At 44.9% G+C, this 12373-nt stretch overlaps 1 protein-coding gene and 1 long non-coding RNA gene across 2 annotated transcripts; one reads left to right on the forward strand and one right to left on the reverse strand.

Annotated features, from left to right (window-relative positions):
* Positions 1-2429: 2429 nt before the first annotated feature.
* LOC127334818 (cysteine synthase-like) lies at positions 2430-4279 on the reverse strand. Its single transcript, XM_051361355.2, has 9 exons — positions 4232-4279; positions 4023-4132; positions 3868-3925; positions 3303-3704; positions 3163-3214; positions 3016-3095; positions 2870-2929; positions 2685-2765; positions 2430-2610 (listed from the first exon to the last, which is right to left on the reverse strand). The coding sequence occupies exons 1-9, from the start codon at positions 4277-4279 to the stop codon at positions 2518-2520; spliced, it is 984 nt and encodes a 327-aa protein (XP_051217315.1). The 3' UTR covers positions 2430-2517.
* Positions 4280-5731: 1452 nt separating this feature from the next.
* LOC127334819 (uncharacterized) lies at positions 5732-9513 on the forward strand. The gene is made up of 2 exons (XR_007872475.1): positions 5732-6200; positions 6774-9513. It is a non-coding gene; the product is annotated as an uncharacterized lncRNA (long non-coding RNA).
* The last annotated feature ends 2860 nt before the right edge of the window (positions 9514-12373 follow it).

The following is a 12373-nucleotide window of genomic DNA, read 5'->3' on the forward strand; positions in this document are numbered from 1 at the left end:
TGCATATTACTTCACCTATATGGGCTCATAAGGCTGCACTTTGATGTAATGCATTAGTGGTGGAGGGGTCAAAATGACAGAAACCGTCTTCCAACAATATGTGTTGCATTAGAGGGGTTTATGTTGGGGACCCTAAATCTTGTTGCTATAATGGGACATTTATGACTTAATGATTCCTTTATGCACATGAAAATGGCTCTAGGGTCTATCATAAGGGGTGTGTTTGCACATGCTTATGGCTGCACCTAATTAAAACTCCGTCCCTAATGGAATAAAACTTGACAAGATATTTACCATGTTGTTTAGAACTCACATGCTAGTGAATCCATGCCGCTCTCGAGAACATTTGTCTCATATAAGCACACACACTTTAGCTTGTCCTCTTACTTATTTGCTATTTACTTTCGCACTTTATTTTTATTGCAAACTATATACCCAAACCATAAAAACCGTTACTTTACTATTGCTGCTTTCTTGTTATTTTGCTAACCAATACCTTTAGCTCCTCGTGGGTTCGACAACCTTTCTTTATTGAAAATTACTACAATTAATCTCCTGCACTTGGGAGCCATCAATCACCTAACCTTTCATATCGATGGGTGGTAGGTCGTCCTATCATTGGACCAAACCCTTCATAACTGGTCTGAGCATCTTGCAAGGGAAAAGGAGGAAAATGCTAAACACGCTTGTCATGCTCACAACATGGTCCATCTAGCGCGATAGGAATGGAAGAGTATTCAAGAACAACCACAAACCCATTCAGAGGGTCATTGATCAGATCAAGGATGATGATAAGATTTGGGTAGTTTCTACTAAGGGTTAGTTTACCTTGCCGACATGCTAAGGGTGTAAGATTTTTCAGTTATTTCGGTGTAGTTTTTAGCGTCTTGGTAGATGTCGAGCCTCCATCTTGTAATGCATGTATTGTTGCCGACGAGGAGGTGGGAGTGGATGCAATTGTTGGTTGTAGGAATTTTCCTAGAATTCGGCACCGGCACCCGCTAGAAAGGGAGAATGCTAGCTAGCATGCATTCACATGCACGGTCGATGTTTCGACAACACATGGAGTAATTTTGCTGCCGAAAACGGTAGAGGGAAAGAAGAAGATGAGTGACAAGAGAACATAGCCGCTGTCTAATGGAGTGGAGGGAGGAAAGGAGGAACATCGTTGCATCGTCAGGGCACCAGTGCCACCACCTTCATTTCCCCGCCGATGAACCAGTCTCCTCCTCATTTGTGGTTAGAGTTAACGGTGTGGAGCGGAAAGTAACTTAGGGACTAGGACTAATAGAGGTATTTGAACAAGTTATACATTTGCTTGTAAAAACTTAAGTGTTTTTCAGCTTTTTGATATCTAACCCTAAACGCTTTACCATATACCCACCGCTGAAGTGGACTCCTTGTCTAGGGAAAAAAAAGGCATAATGATCCCCCTGGGCTCCTGAACTCGTGTGTTCTCCTCAAACACCAGATAACGAGCTCCACAGTCGAGCGGACAGTGAATAAAGGTGGGTGATGGTGGCTTGGGGGATTGCTCAGGAATATAACATAACCCTAGATCGATTAACCCCTCTCTTTTTCAACTCGTACTGTGGTCTCTACCAAAGGGTTCATTAAGGCCCAATTCGGCCCACTATTGAATAGAAACAATTGCCAGCTCTAATTTTAATGTGATCACCAGGATTATGCCATTTGCATGCGGACGATCGAGACAAAATGGATGTCACCTAGCCAGGGACATCTCACCGTTTTCTTGTCCCCTGCCCTGGCCAGAATCAACAACAGTCACAATTGGGAGGGCACAACCTAAAGCAATTTGGAACCACTCCTATGTATCTCTTTATTTATCAGAATTCACTACAAGATCAATCAGGTCGCTTCCGGCTGCACTAATCTCCTATGGTGATTTGAGCCAGGGTCATCGGCAAACCCACCATGTCAATGAGCCCTCCCTAAACGATGTGGCATCTCCACAAGTTTGGCCTTCCGGTTCTTCTCCATCCTTCCGCCAATGGCATTTTGAGATCGTGAGCACATAGAAGTGCATCACCCATCGTAGTGTGTGGTGGAAGCGAGGTTGGGAAAGGTCTCGAGTTCCCAAAATTGCCATCGAGCCATCCATACTTCTCCTTCTTCGGTTAGGCCTTTTTAACATGGCATGGCACCACGTCGACGTCTTTCCATCATAGATGTTGTAACTTACTTTATTTTTCTTGATACATACCGACTATTTTTTGTTTAAAAAAAGTGATTTTCTGGCTATGTATTGATTGATACACATCAACTATTATTGTTGAATAAACTACACTCCGTTTGTACCTTACAATTAAACGTTCTGACCGTTCAATTTAAGCTGTTAAAATATCTTACTTTTAGAAACTGAGATAGCACAATACAAATCTAGAAAAACAAGACCATTCTCACTGGACTAGGCGAAGTAAAAAAAGGAGATTTGAGCAGCGGGATCCAAAATAAGAGAAGTGCCTAAACTGTTCCATGAACATGAGAAGAGACCACTCATGGCTCAGAGACCATATTTTCCGCCTCCTTTCTGATGGACTCGAAGAGAAACGATGACAGGTAGCGCTCTCCGAAGCTCGCGAACACAACCTTCAACATACCAGAACACAATCAGGGATAACAAATATACTGCAGCAAGTTAACATCTGACAAACGACACTCACGAGGATGAGTTTGCCTCTGTTTTCGGCCCTTCGGGCGACCCTGATAGCAGCAGCCGCGGTAGCGCCGGATGACATCCCGACCTGCAAAACCCACACATCATAACCTTGCCACGATTCATATGATATGAAATTTATGAGAGCAGGGGAGAGATCATCGCTCAGAGTTCCGAGGTTTGTTTGCGCACCAGAAGGCCTTCTTTCAAGGCTATCTGCTTCGCCATGGCCACGGCTTCCTCGTTCGTGATCTGGCAAGAAATTGAAGAATGTCGTGGACAATCATAACAATAAAAATGTTTCAGACGAGGAACATACAGCAGTAGTCGGTTCTTACTTGGAAGACTTCATCGAGGATGCTGACGTCGAGGACGCCAGGAACGAAACCGGCACCGAGACCTTGGATTTTGTGCGGCCCTGAAACCAAAAAGATCAGGAAGATGGAGATAGATCAGGGTCCCTAATTACGGTATGATTATCTCACCAGGCTTCCCTCCGGACAAAACGGCGCACTCTGACGGCTCCACGCCGTAGATCTTCAGTTACAAAATTGTCAATATCATGGATTAAATCACACGATGATGAAGTAACGAGCACAAGCCAGTGCCATGAGCTCAGAGTCACCTTGATTTCGGGGTTCATCTCCTTGAGGTACTTCCCTGCCCCCGTGATCGTGCCGCCGGTTCCTATGCCAGCCACGAGGATGTCCACCGCGCCGGCAGTACCGCTCCATATCTCCGGCCCCGTTGTCTCGTAATGTACCCTGGGATTCGCCGGGTTCTCGAACTGCTGGAGAACGTAGGAGTTGGGCGTCTTGGCGGCGATCTCCTCCGCCCTCCGCACCACGTCGTCCATGGCGAGGAGCGGGTTAGTGAGCACCACCTCCGCACCGAAGGCCTTGAGCACGGTCCTCCTCTCCATGCTCACCGACGCCGGCATGGTGACGATGAGCCTGTAGCCCTTGGCGGCCGCCATGAATGCGAGCCCGATGCCGGTGTTGCCACCAGTAGGCTCGATCAAAACACTCTGAAAACAACATGCTTCCTGCTTATTTTAGACAGAGAGATAATTCCCGAAACTAGTAAAAACCAGAAGGAAACATAGTTCGCGGATATAAAATTGTAAAAGCTTCCGATGAACTATTTTGATGATGATCTTCGTTTGGTGCTTCTCACTATGCGGTGATCACCTTTCCTGGAGTGATCAGACCCTTCTCCTCTGCATCGGCGATCATGCTGTAACCAATCCTGCAAAATCAGCAAAACCATCACAATAACATCACTGATAATTTATTCCCGATAAGTGGAATGATAAAGTACTCACACTTAACATATGGTCTCGTACCTGTCCTTGACACTGGAGCAGGGCCCCATGAGCTCGAGCTTGGCGACGATGCGGGCCTCGCATCCAGTTACCACCTTGTTGAGGTACACGAGAGGGGTTCTGCCAATCAACTGGCATCGACCGAAAAACAGAATCAGCATTGCATGCATAGTTTTGTGCAGGTGAATTGCAAATGTGCATACTATCATTGTGCAGAGTTAGTTACGCACTTCTGTCACATCTTTCGCAATCGTTGGGCCTAGACACCATTTCCCCATTGCTCAGCCTGCGATCTGCAAGAAGGCCAGATCTTGATGAGAGGCATACAAAGCTGATCACTACATATATATAACACTGGAATTAAGGTTAAAGTACTAGGGCAATTTAGCAAGGGTATTTTGGCAGATTATCAAGTAAAATGAAGATTTAAAAATCAGAATCCACTGAATTGTCTAACTAACGAGGCAGATGAGCTGAGCTGCATGGTCCTGTTGATGACTGGCTAGCCTGCCTTATGGCTCCTCTATGCAACTTCTCTGTTCCCTGCCTCGGCCTCCCTCTCTGTAAAACCATCTGAGGTCTGCCCTTTTTTCAATATAGTAAAGGTGCACGTTCCAAGCACGTATTATAATCCATAGTAAAAGATTTTACAAAAAAATATTTATCTTTTTAGCGTTTTTAGCGAGCCACTTAGATGTGTCTTATGTCCAACCATGTGAGGAACCCATGTGTGCGCACATGTCTTCACATAATATTTCTGATCATATAAATGTATGTATTATAATTAGTTACAAAAAACTGAAAATAACTAAGAAACATAGTATTTAATATTTATTCGTTGATGGTAGTTCTTTTTTGAAGGTCCACCTATTTATTTGATCTATAGTGATTCCTTCAGCGGCTAGGATATGGCTCGAAGCTTCATTTTCTTCGTACTTTACAATGGGCACCAAGAAACACTTCCATAGTTGAAAACCGTCCACTTCCACAATTGAAAACCGTTCTACGGATGTATTATACAACATTGTTATTGAAAAATCATGTACAAAGCGTATAAAAATGAACATGGTGTAAATACTAATCCTAGGTAACTGTACTACTCCATCGTCCTATGAATGCATGGAATTAAGAATCAATAACCAAATAGAGCACTACATGTGTATGAAACGTGACATTATGTGTTGAATGAATGACTATAGATTGTAAAGCATTGACAAGGTTCATACCCTTATGAGTTTGTCCGAATAGTGGGAACTTTGCATTCCCGTTTATAGATGTAATCCCTCGATGCATGATTTATAACTTGAAGGGCTCGGTTTAAACTGTCGAGCACTGCTTTAAGTATATTCTTTTCCAAATTAGGTATTGAAAGGGGTCCAAAACAGAGACAACTTTTTTTTATTCAGGACGAACAATAGGAATAGCCCAAGAATATCCCAAGGCAATAAAATCTGCAACGTTATATTTATCAAAACATCAATTATTAAGAATAAATTGTTTTCGTGAATGAATGATTTAAATCTTACCATATCACACTTATTGATATTGGGCTAGCTATCAAACAACTGTGCAAACCTAGCAACATACAGATTTTCACGACAACTTAAATCTCATGTATAGTGGGTCACATACGAAAATAATAATAAAACATTAGTATATGTTTAAGAAAATGTAATATGTTGGATTGGAATATGGTAATAGAAGAAATGGTTGCGAGACAACCCAACTTCTGATGATGTGTTTGAGATGAGCAGCTATAGTGGGTCATCTCAAGCTCACTTCCTGTGACTCCCCACCCCCGGCGACCGGACCCCGCCCATGCCTCTCCGCTGCTGGCCTCGACGGCTGCCTCCTCCTTCAGCTTCGTCCAGGCGAGTGGATACCACGCGGCACTCGCGGAGGGCTAGGTGGCCCAGCGGGATGCGCCAAGGGAGGTGGAGGGGCGGATCTCGTCTCCACTGGATCCGCTGCCGTGGCCGCCACCACCGGCATTCGGTGGCTCTGCGTCGGCCTCCTCTCCGCCACCGACGCCGTCTGCCGCCAGTAAGCTCCCTCCCACATCAGCTGTCTTCAACGTCCCTGACCATGCCGGCATCCCGCTGGCCGGGCTCACTACCGACGGACGGTTATCTCCGGCTTCCTCCCCTGCAAGTGCACCACCCACGGCTTCGTCTACGACTCGCTGCTCGACAAGCGCAGGTCTGTCTCTCTCGGATCTCTCCGTCTATGCGCGACCCCACTTTGGTACAGTACAATCAAAACTTGACTGCTTCGCCTGGAAGAAATACACATCCGTGTGAAGCAAGCTAATTTTCTTGATGGGGCTGTAGAATTTTGCGGGAGAGAATTAGACTGGTATCTCGATTCTGGACAAACCAATTGGATGAAATAATTCCTCTGATTTGGATTTGCAAAGTTGCAATAGGTAAGTGTTATCATCCGAATCATCATGTAGATGAAATAATGCTTGGGTAAAAAATTGCACATGGTGTGCGGTTAGTTATGGAAGATGGTGTTGTGCAAACAGCTGATGAAGAATGTCAAAATCCTACAAAACTTACTTGAATGCATTTTGTAAGAAGTCTACTTCTGTGTAGAACAAGAAAATCTTATGTCCTATAATTTCATTTGTAGGAAAACAAAATGAGTATTGTAAATTTCTCTAGAGCCAGACATCTGGATATCAATACACAGTAACCATATTTAATATATGTGCCTTTTGTATATGCTAACTCCTGGTCTATATGCTGCTTGGAACGTTCTATGTTCCAGGATTATTTTCCAACTGTCTTCGATAATTTCAGTGCTAATGTCATCGCCACTTCAACAGGTCTGCTTTTTTTTTTCAGTTGGCACACACTTGAACATCCTTATTTACCGTGGTGTTGATGCCTTTCTGTTGGCTTTTTTTCGCTTATCACCAAAGCTAGCTATTAGAATGTTTCTTAAAAGGCAAGTGACCAAGTTTTGCTTATTTTTCGTTCTTCCCCTAAGCTACGCCCACTGATGCTCTTCATCTCATACCATTGCATTATATTTTTTATAAACCTCCTCTCCTATTGCACCGTGCTTGTGCAAAATGTCACAATTCTCTGTAATTGACCATGATGTATTATCAGCTTCCACCTTTTGCAATTATTTTAGTGCAGCACTTAATTGAGTTGTGGACTGTTGTTACCGCATGCCATACAGTTGTGTTTCACCATTGGAGTAAATAGCTGCTGACATTAACTTTCTGACTGAAGTATCTGGAGATCTTAAGTACATGTGTCTTTGTTGTCAATAATTTCAGTTGCACTGTTATTCATGGTTGCCATATTCTTATGATATTCCCATACCACCTTTACACTACAATCAAAAGTTGACTGCTTCACATTTCTAGATGAGGCTGTAGAATTTTGATTGTAATCATATTTCTGGCCTGTCTTGATTAGTTTGAAGCAAGTAGCATGGCCTTCTTAAATCTGATGGCTGATACAAAGTTGCATTTAGCCTTTTTTAGTTTACTTGGATGTCTCGGATCTTCTCCCCTGTTATACATGATCTCTGTAGTATGAAAACTATCTTTTTTATTCGGTCCACTTGCTACACTGAGAAGTTCCGTTGATGATATGGTCTCTTCCATTGTGTTAATAAAAAGAGTTATGTTTGCAACTATTATGTTATTATTATGTAGCATAATATGCTTCCTTTGTGTTGTACACTACCTTGTAGATGATTGTTTTTAGTTACTGTTGTGGTTCCGTATATAGCTGCTACTCCTCTCGAGCTAAGGTAAACACACAGTCGACATTGACTATAGTAGTCAAAGTCCAATGTTTGGTTCTCTTATACGATGTTGACATAATATATCAAACTTTCTTTGTAGTCATAGTTGGATTGTCTGAATCTTGTATACCATATGCATATACAAAGCTTTATTTGTAGTTGAAGTTGGGTGTGTACAGTGTAGGGCCGAAAGATACAGGGCTCAACATATTTTGGATGTTTATCTATATAGTGTGGGCTTTAGTTCATCACTGAGAATAACCTGATGTCATGTGTACTGTTAATTTTATTTATTGACTTTTCCCCCATTAACCCCTATATAATTTATTTTATAAGCAAACAAAATTAGTATTGTGAATTTTTCCAGAGGCAACCATATGGATATCAATACGCAGTAACCATGTAGAATACATGTGTCTTTTCTATTTTCTAACTCGTGTGGCCTATATGTTGCTTAGAAAAGTAGTTCTTGGGTTGGTGGTTTTGATGCATTTCAAATACTTGCCCATGCATATGGTTAATTCTTTTATATATGTTTATGCTCCCTAGCAAAAATCTTAGTGAATCATGATTTAGTTTAAAAAATAAAGGTCATTGCTTTCATACACGTTTGAAAACGAAACTGACTTGTGTCCAATTTTTTCATTGCAGCAGGGGCACAGGAAGCAGCCGAACCTGAACCTGAAGAAATTGCAGATGTGTGCATGCGGCAGGACCGCAGAAGCCTGTCTCCACGTTGACAGGCGTTCAGGGCTGGCGCGGGTGCCGGCTGGAGCATGTCCGCGCGTTCAAGGAAGTTCAGTGTAGCCTCCCGTAGAGGCTATGTTGGCGCTCTTGTGGGACGGCAGCGGGCGGCCCGGCCCCGGGAGTGCTACAGAGCGGGCGTGGGTGCCGGCGGGAGCCTGTCCGCGCGTTTAGGGACGTGCAGCGCGGCCTCCCATGGAGGCTATGGCAACGCTCTTGTGGGATGGCAGTGGCAGCGCCGGGAGTGCTGCAGAGCGGGCGTGGGCGGGAGCCTGTCCCCGCGTTCAGGGACATCCAGAGTTGTCTTCCATGGAAGCTATGCTGGAGCTCTCGTGGAACGACAGCGGGCGGCGCCGGGAGTGCTGCAGAGCGAGCGCGGGCGCCGGCGGGAGCCTATCCCTGCGTTCAGGGGCGTCCAGTGCTGTCTTCCATGGAGGCTATGGTGGAGCTCTCGTGGAACGGCAACAGGCGGAGCCGGGAGTGTTGCAGAGTGGGCGTGGGCGCCCACAGGAGCCTGTCCCCGCATTCAAGGGGCATGCCCAGTGGCCTCCCCCTAGAGGCTATGGCGGAGCTCTCGCGGGACGGCTGTGGGCGGGCGGGAGTGCCGCGGCAGCGAGCGGCGGTTCGCTTCTGGATGTTGTCTGCCCCGTTAAACACGGAGAGGCTGTGGAGCGTTGGATTTTCTGGTTGGATGGCCAAGATGGGTTGGATCAGACCCTCTGGGTCTTTTATTAGTAGTGGTGATGGTGATGATATTCAGGTGGGGAGAGAATCCCCCCACCCCCGTGGTGAAAATTTGAAAAAAAAAAACAGATTAATTAGTGAATAAGAAGAGTAAGTTCATTGCGCACTCACCAGGGATCTAGCGAGATGACAAGTGCAGATACCAAAATTAATCTAGGCTGATTTCCGGCGGCTCCAAACCCTTTGGAAGCAAATCATGTACGCATGCAGCGATTTATAGTGCGACTCGAAGCAAATGGTATATGTTGTTGGATTATGCGTGATGCCCTGTCCCATTGTGCCTACCTTGCTTGCCATATGCGCTGTCACTGTTCCTTTGTCTCTGACTTTAGCATATCGATGCAGTTGTGCAAAGCTATGGCCGCCAGTTACAAAATGTGCTGATACTTACAATGTAACTGCATAGAACAAGCTTCTCAGATGCTGCACAAAGGTATATTTTGTGTTAGTTAACCCCTAAATTAATGGAGATCCAGCTTGTTACACTCGCTCAACTACGGGGGTCAGACGACATGGATGACTTCATTACTTACCTAACTTCTGATATGATGATGGTCACATGATTTTCTTGAGAAAGTATATTGAAAACTGAAATTACCATTAAAGATTAAAATCTTTATGTGATTTCTTCATCAAAAGTTGTACTTATAGAAGATTCTGCAGTGCACGTTTTTCCGCCGCTCGTTCTTATTCTCCGGACGCTGTGCTCGTTCCCTCGATGCATGTGCTCCTTGCCAGCGCAGCCGCTCTCCGTTCGCTCAGCCTCGTCATCCATCGGCGTCCTAGACCTGGGCTGAGGTCGTGTGCCGCTTCTCGTCCTGCAACATCGCTGCCAAGGCCATCTCCGAGGTGTTGCCAAGAGTTCAATGTCAACATCAGTTTTGAATCTCGCCTTCAGTGCCTTTTTCGAAGATTGCAAGATTCTTAAACACATTACTTTTTTTGTTATTTCGCCAGTTGTTTTTATGTTTCACCCTATGTGACCTAAACAAATCGGAATATGCCATATGTACTGATCGAGTGTAGATAAAGTAGTTGTCGATCAAGTGGTGATGTTGAGGGAGACGGGGCTCAATCCCGCAAACCACATCGTCGTGGCGAGACGACCGACAGGTGATAGAGGAGGGATGCGTGTATACCAATCATCTTCTCACGCTCTTACCAAATTGTGGAAACCTCCATTCTAAGGTGGTCTAAGGACATCTCTCGTCGCGTCCCCCAAACCATCCACCAAAAGGGTTTTCGGCGTGCCGGACGTTTGACCTTCCCCAGTCGTGCGCCCTAAAGCCTATTTTCGGTGCCCCGAGCACGTCACCGCTACACCGGGGATGTTGTGGGGACGTCGGACAAAACAAAAACGTGCGTCGCGAGTGGCTGGCCAGCATCTTCAGCGACACAGAGTTGCCGCCCACCTGTCGCCTACCTCTGCCAACATAATTTAATTTCCGCGCAGCGACGTTGTAGTTTCCCAGATGCGCATCAAGACATCTTCTCGCGCCTTGTCCTGCGTGCTGGCATTAATGCGAGCCACCGCCCCCTCTTCCGCCTTTGGCGTATAAAACAGGGTGCTCGCTCATCGCCCCTCTAACACAACCCTAGCACCACACATCCACAACCCTAGCCGCCGCCACCCAACTTTCTCCACACACACTCCATGGCGGGTTTGACCAGGGGCGGTCGCGGCTACCGCGGCCGTGGTAGGGGCAGGGGCGGTCGTGATACACGCTCGCCGTCACCCTGAGGAAGAGGCTGCCCCTGCAACAAATACTTCGAGTTCGACGGCTCTATCAACGACAACCCTTTCGACAAGAAGAAGCTCCCGGACACTTTCACCGAATTTCTCGCCGGTCGGGAGCAGGGCGCGGTGACCCTACGGGAAGGAGGCTGCGACTTCTTCCAGTGGACCGTGAAGGTCTTGTTCGACGGGGAAGGAAAGATGTACCTCCACATCGGTTGGAAGAAGTATGCCCGCGACCACAACGTCGATATCGGCTGCTTGGTGAAATTCTTCTATGAAGGCGACGACAAGTTAAGCGTCAAGGTGCATGACAAAGAGTTGCCGTATCCACTAGCACAGCGACGACAACAACGATAGCGACGGCGACATCGGCGTAGAAGACTAGGGCCAACCTCTAGTCTAGGTTTTTATGCTTTATCTTGGTGTTTTCCAATGTTTCTGTATGTTCTTCGTTGCCCGTTTTAATATTTTTTCCATGTAAAAGTGACGAAGCATCTTCAAGATCATAAATAAAACACTAATTTTAAATAAAAATTTGTTTAGGGTCAGGTTTGGGGAACGCAGCTGGAGTGGGACACTCCCAAGCGTGGCACCAAGGTGCGGCGTCCGGCAAAAGACTGATTCGGTGCTTTCACCAGACGCAGTTTGGGGAACTCGGCTGGAGTTGCTCTAACTTACTACTAACTTTTCATGTGGGAATAAATTTGGGCCTCCACGCTTGCCATGCCTTGTGTAAGCTGCCACGAACTTAGTTGCATCTCACATGGGCTATCACGTTGAGCATTACGACTTATAAGAATTTCTGAAATCTAATATGATCCACAGGACTGACTGAGTCTTAGGCCCATATTTCAACAGTCTTACCCCTATTTTGGGGATTTTGTCAAAGCCTCTTACAAAAATGTGGCTGTAGTTTTTCCACAAGTGGCAGATCATACAAAAACCAAATGAACATAATATGAATCACATAAGTAGGATTTCTTTTCAAAGGAAATTCCTAGCAAACTAGGGAATCATCAAGAATTGTAAAAGTCAAGCACAGTGAACATTTGTAACATTTTATATAATATTTTTAATTCACTATAATTTGTTGGTATACAACAATAATTTCACTTCTTGAAATTATGGAACGATCATTTGACTATTGTTTTTTTTTACTTCCCTTTCAATTTGAATTATCAATATGGTTTCAATATTCTATTCTTTACATACTTCCCTAAAACTCTCGTGTAACTTCCCTAATAATATTTAGTATTTTTTTGACAATCAATACCACATATATTTATAATAACAAATAGTACATGGTAGATACACGAGCTGTCCCCAATGATTACAAAATAAAATCTAAAATATAGTACCAAATCTTTAAGGTCTCCAA

This window comes from Lolium perenne, chromosome 2 (assembly GCF_019359855.2).
Source record: "Lolium perenne isolate Kyuss_39 chromosome 2, Kyuss_2.0, whole genome shotgun sequence".
In the NCBI taxonomy this organism is placed as follows: Eukaryota; Viridiplantae; Streptophyta; class Magnoliopsida; order Poales; family Poaceae; genus Lolium; species Lolium perenne.

Excerpts from the sequence above, each read along its gene's own strand:
- LOC127334818 (XM_051361355.2), bottom strand. The coding sequence starts at position 4,279 with ATGGGGAAATGGTGTCTAGGCCCAACGATTGCGAAAGATGTGACAGAA. Across the intron at positions 3,705-3,867 it reads GTCTGATCACTCCAGGAAAG|AGTGTTTTGATCGAGCCTAC; the intron begins GTGATCACCGCA and ends TGTTGTTTTCAG. Across the intron at positions 2,930-3,015 it reads TCCTCGATGAAGTCTTCCAA|ATCACGAACGAGGAAGCCGT; the intron begins GTAAGAACCGAC and ends ATTTCTTGCCAG.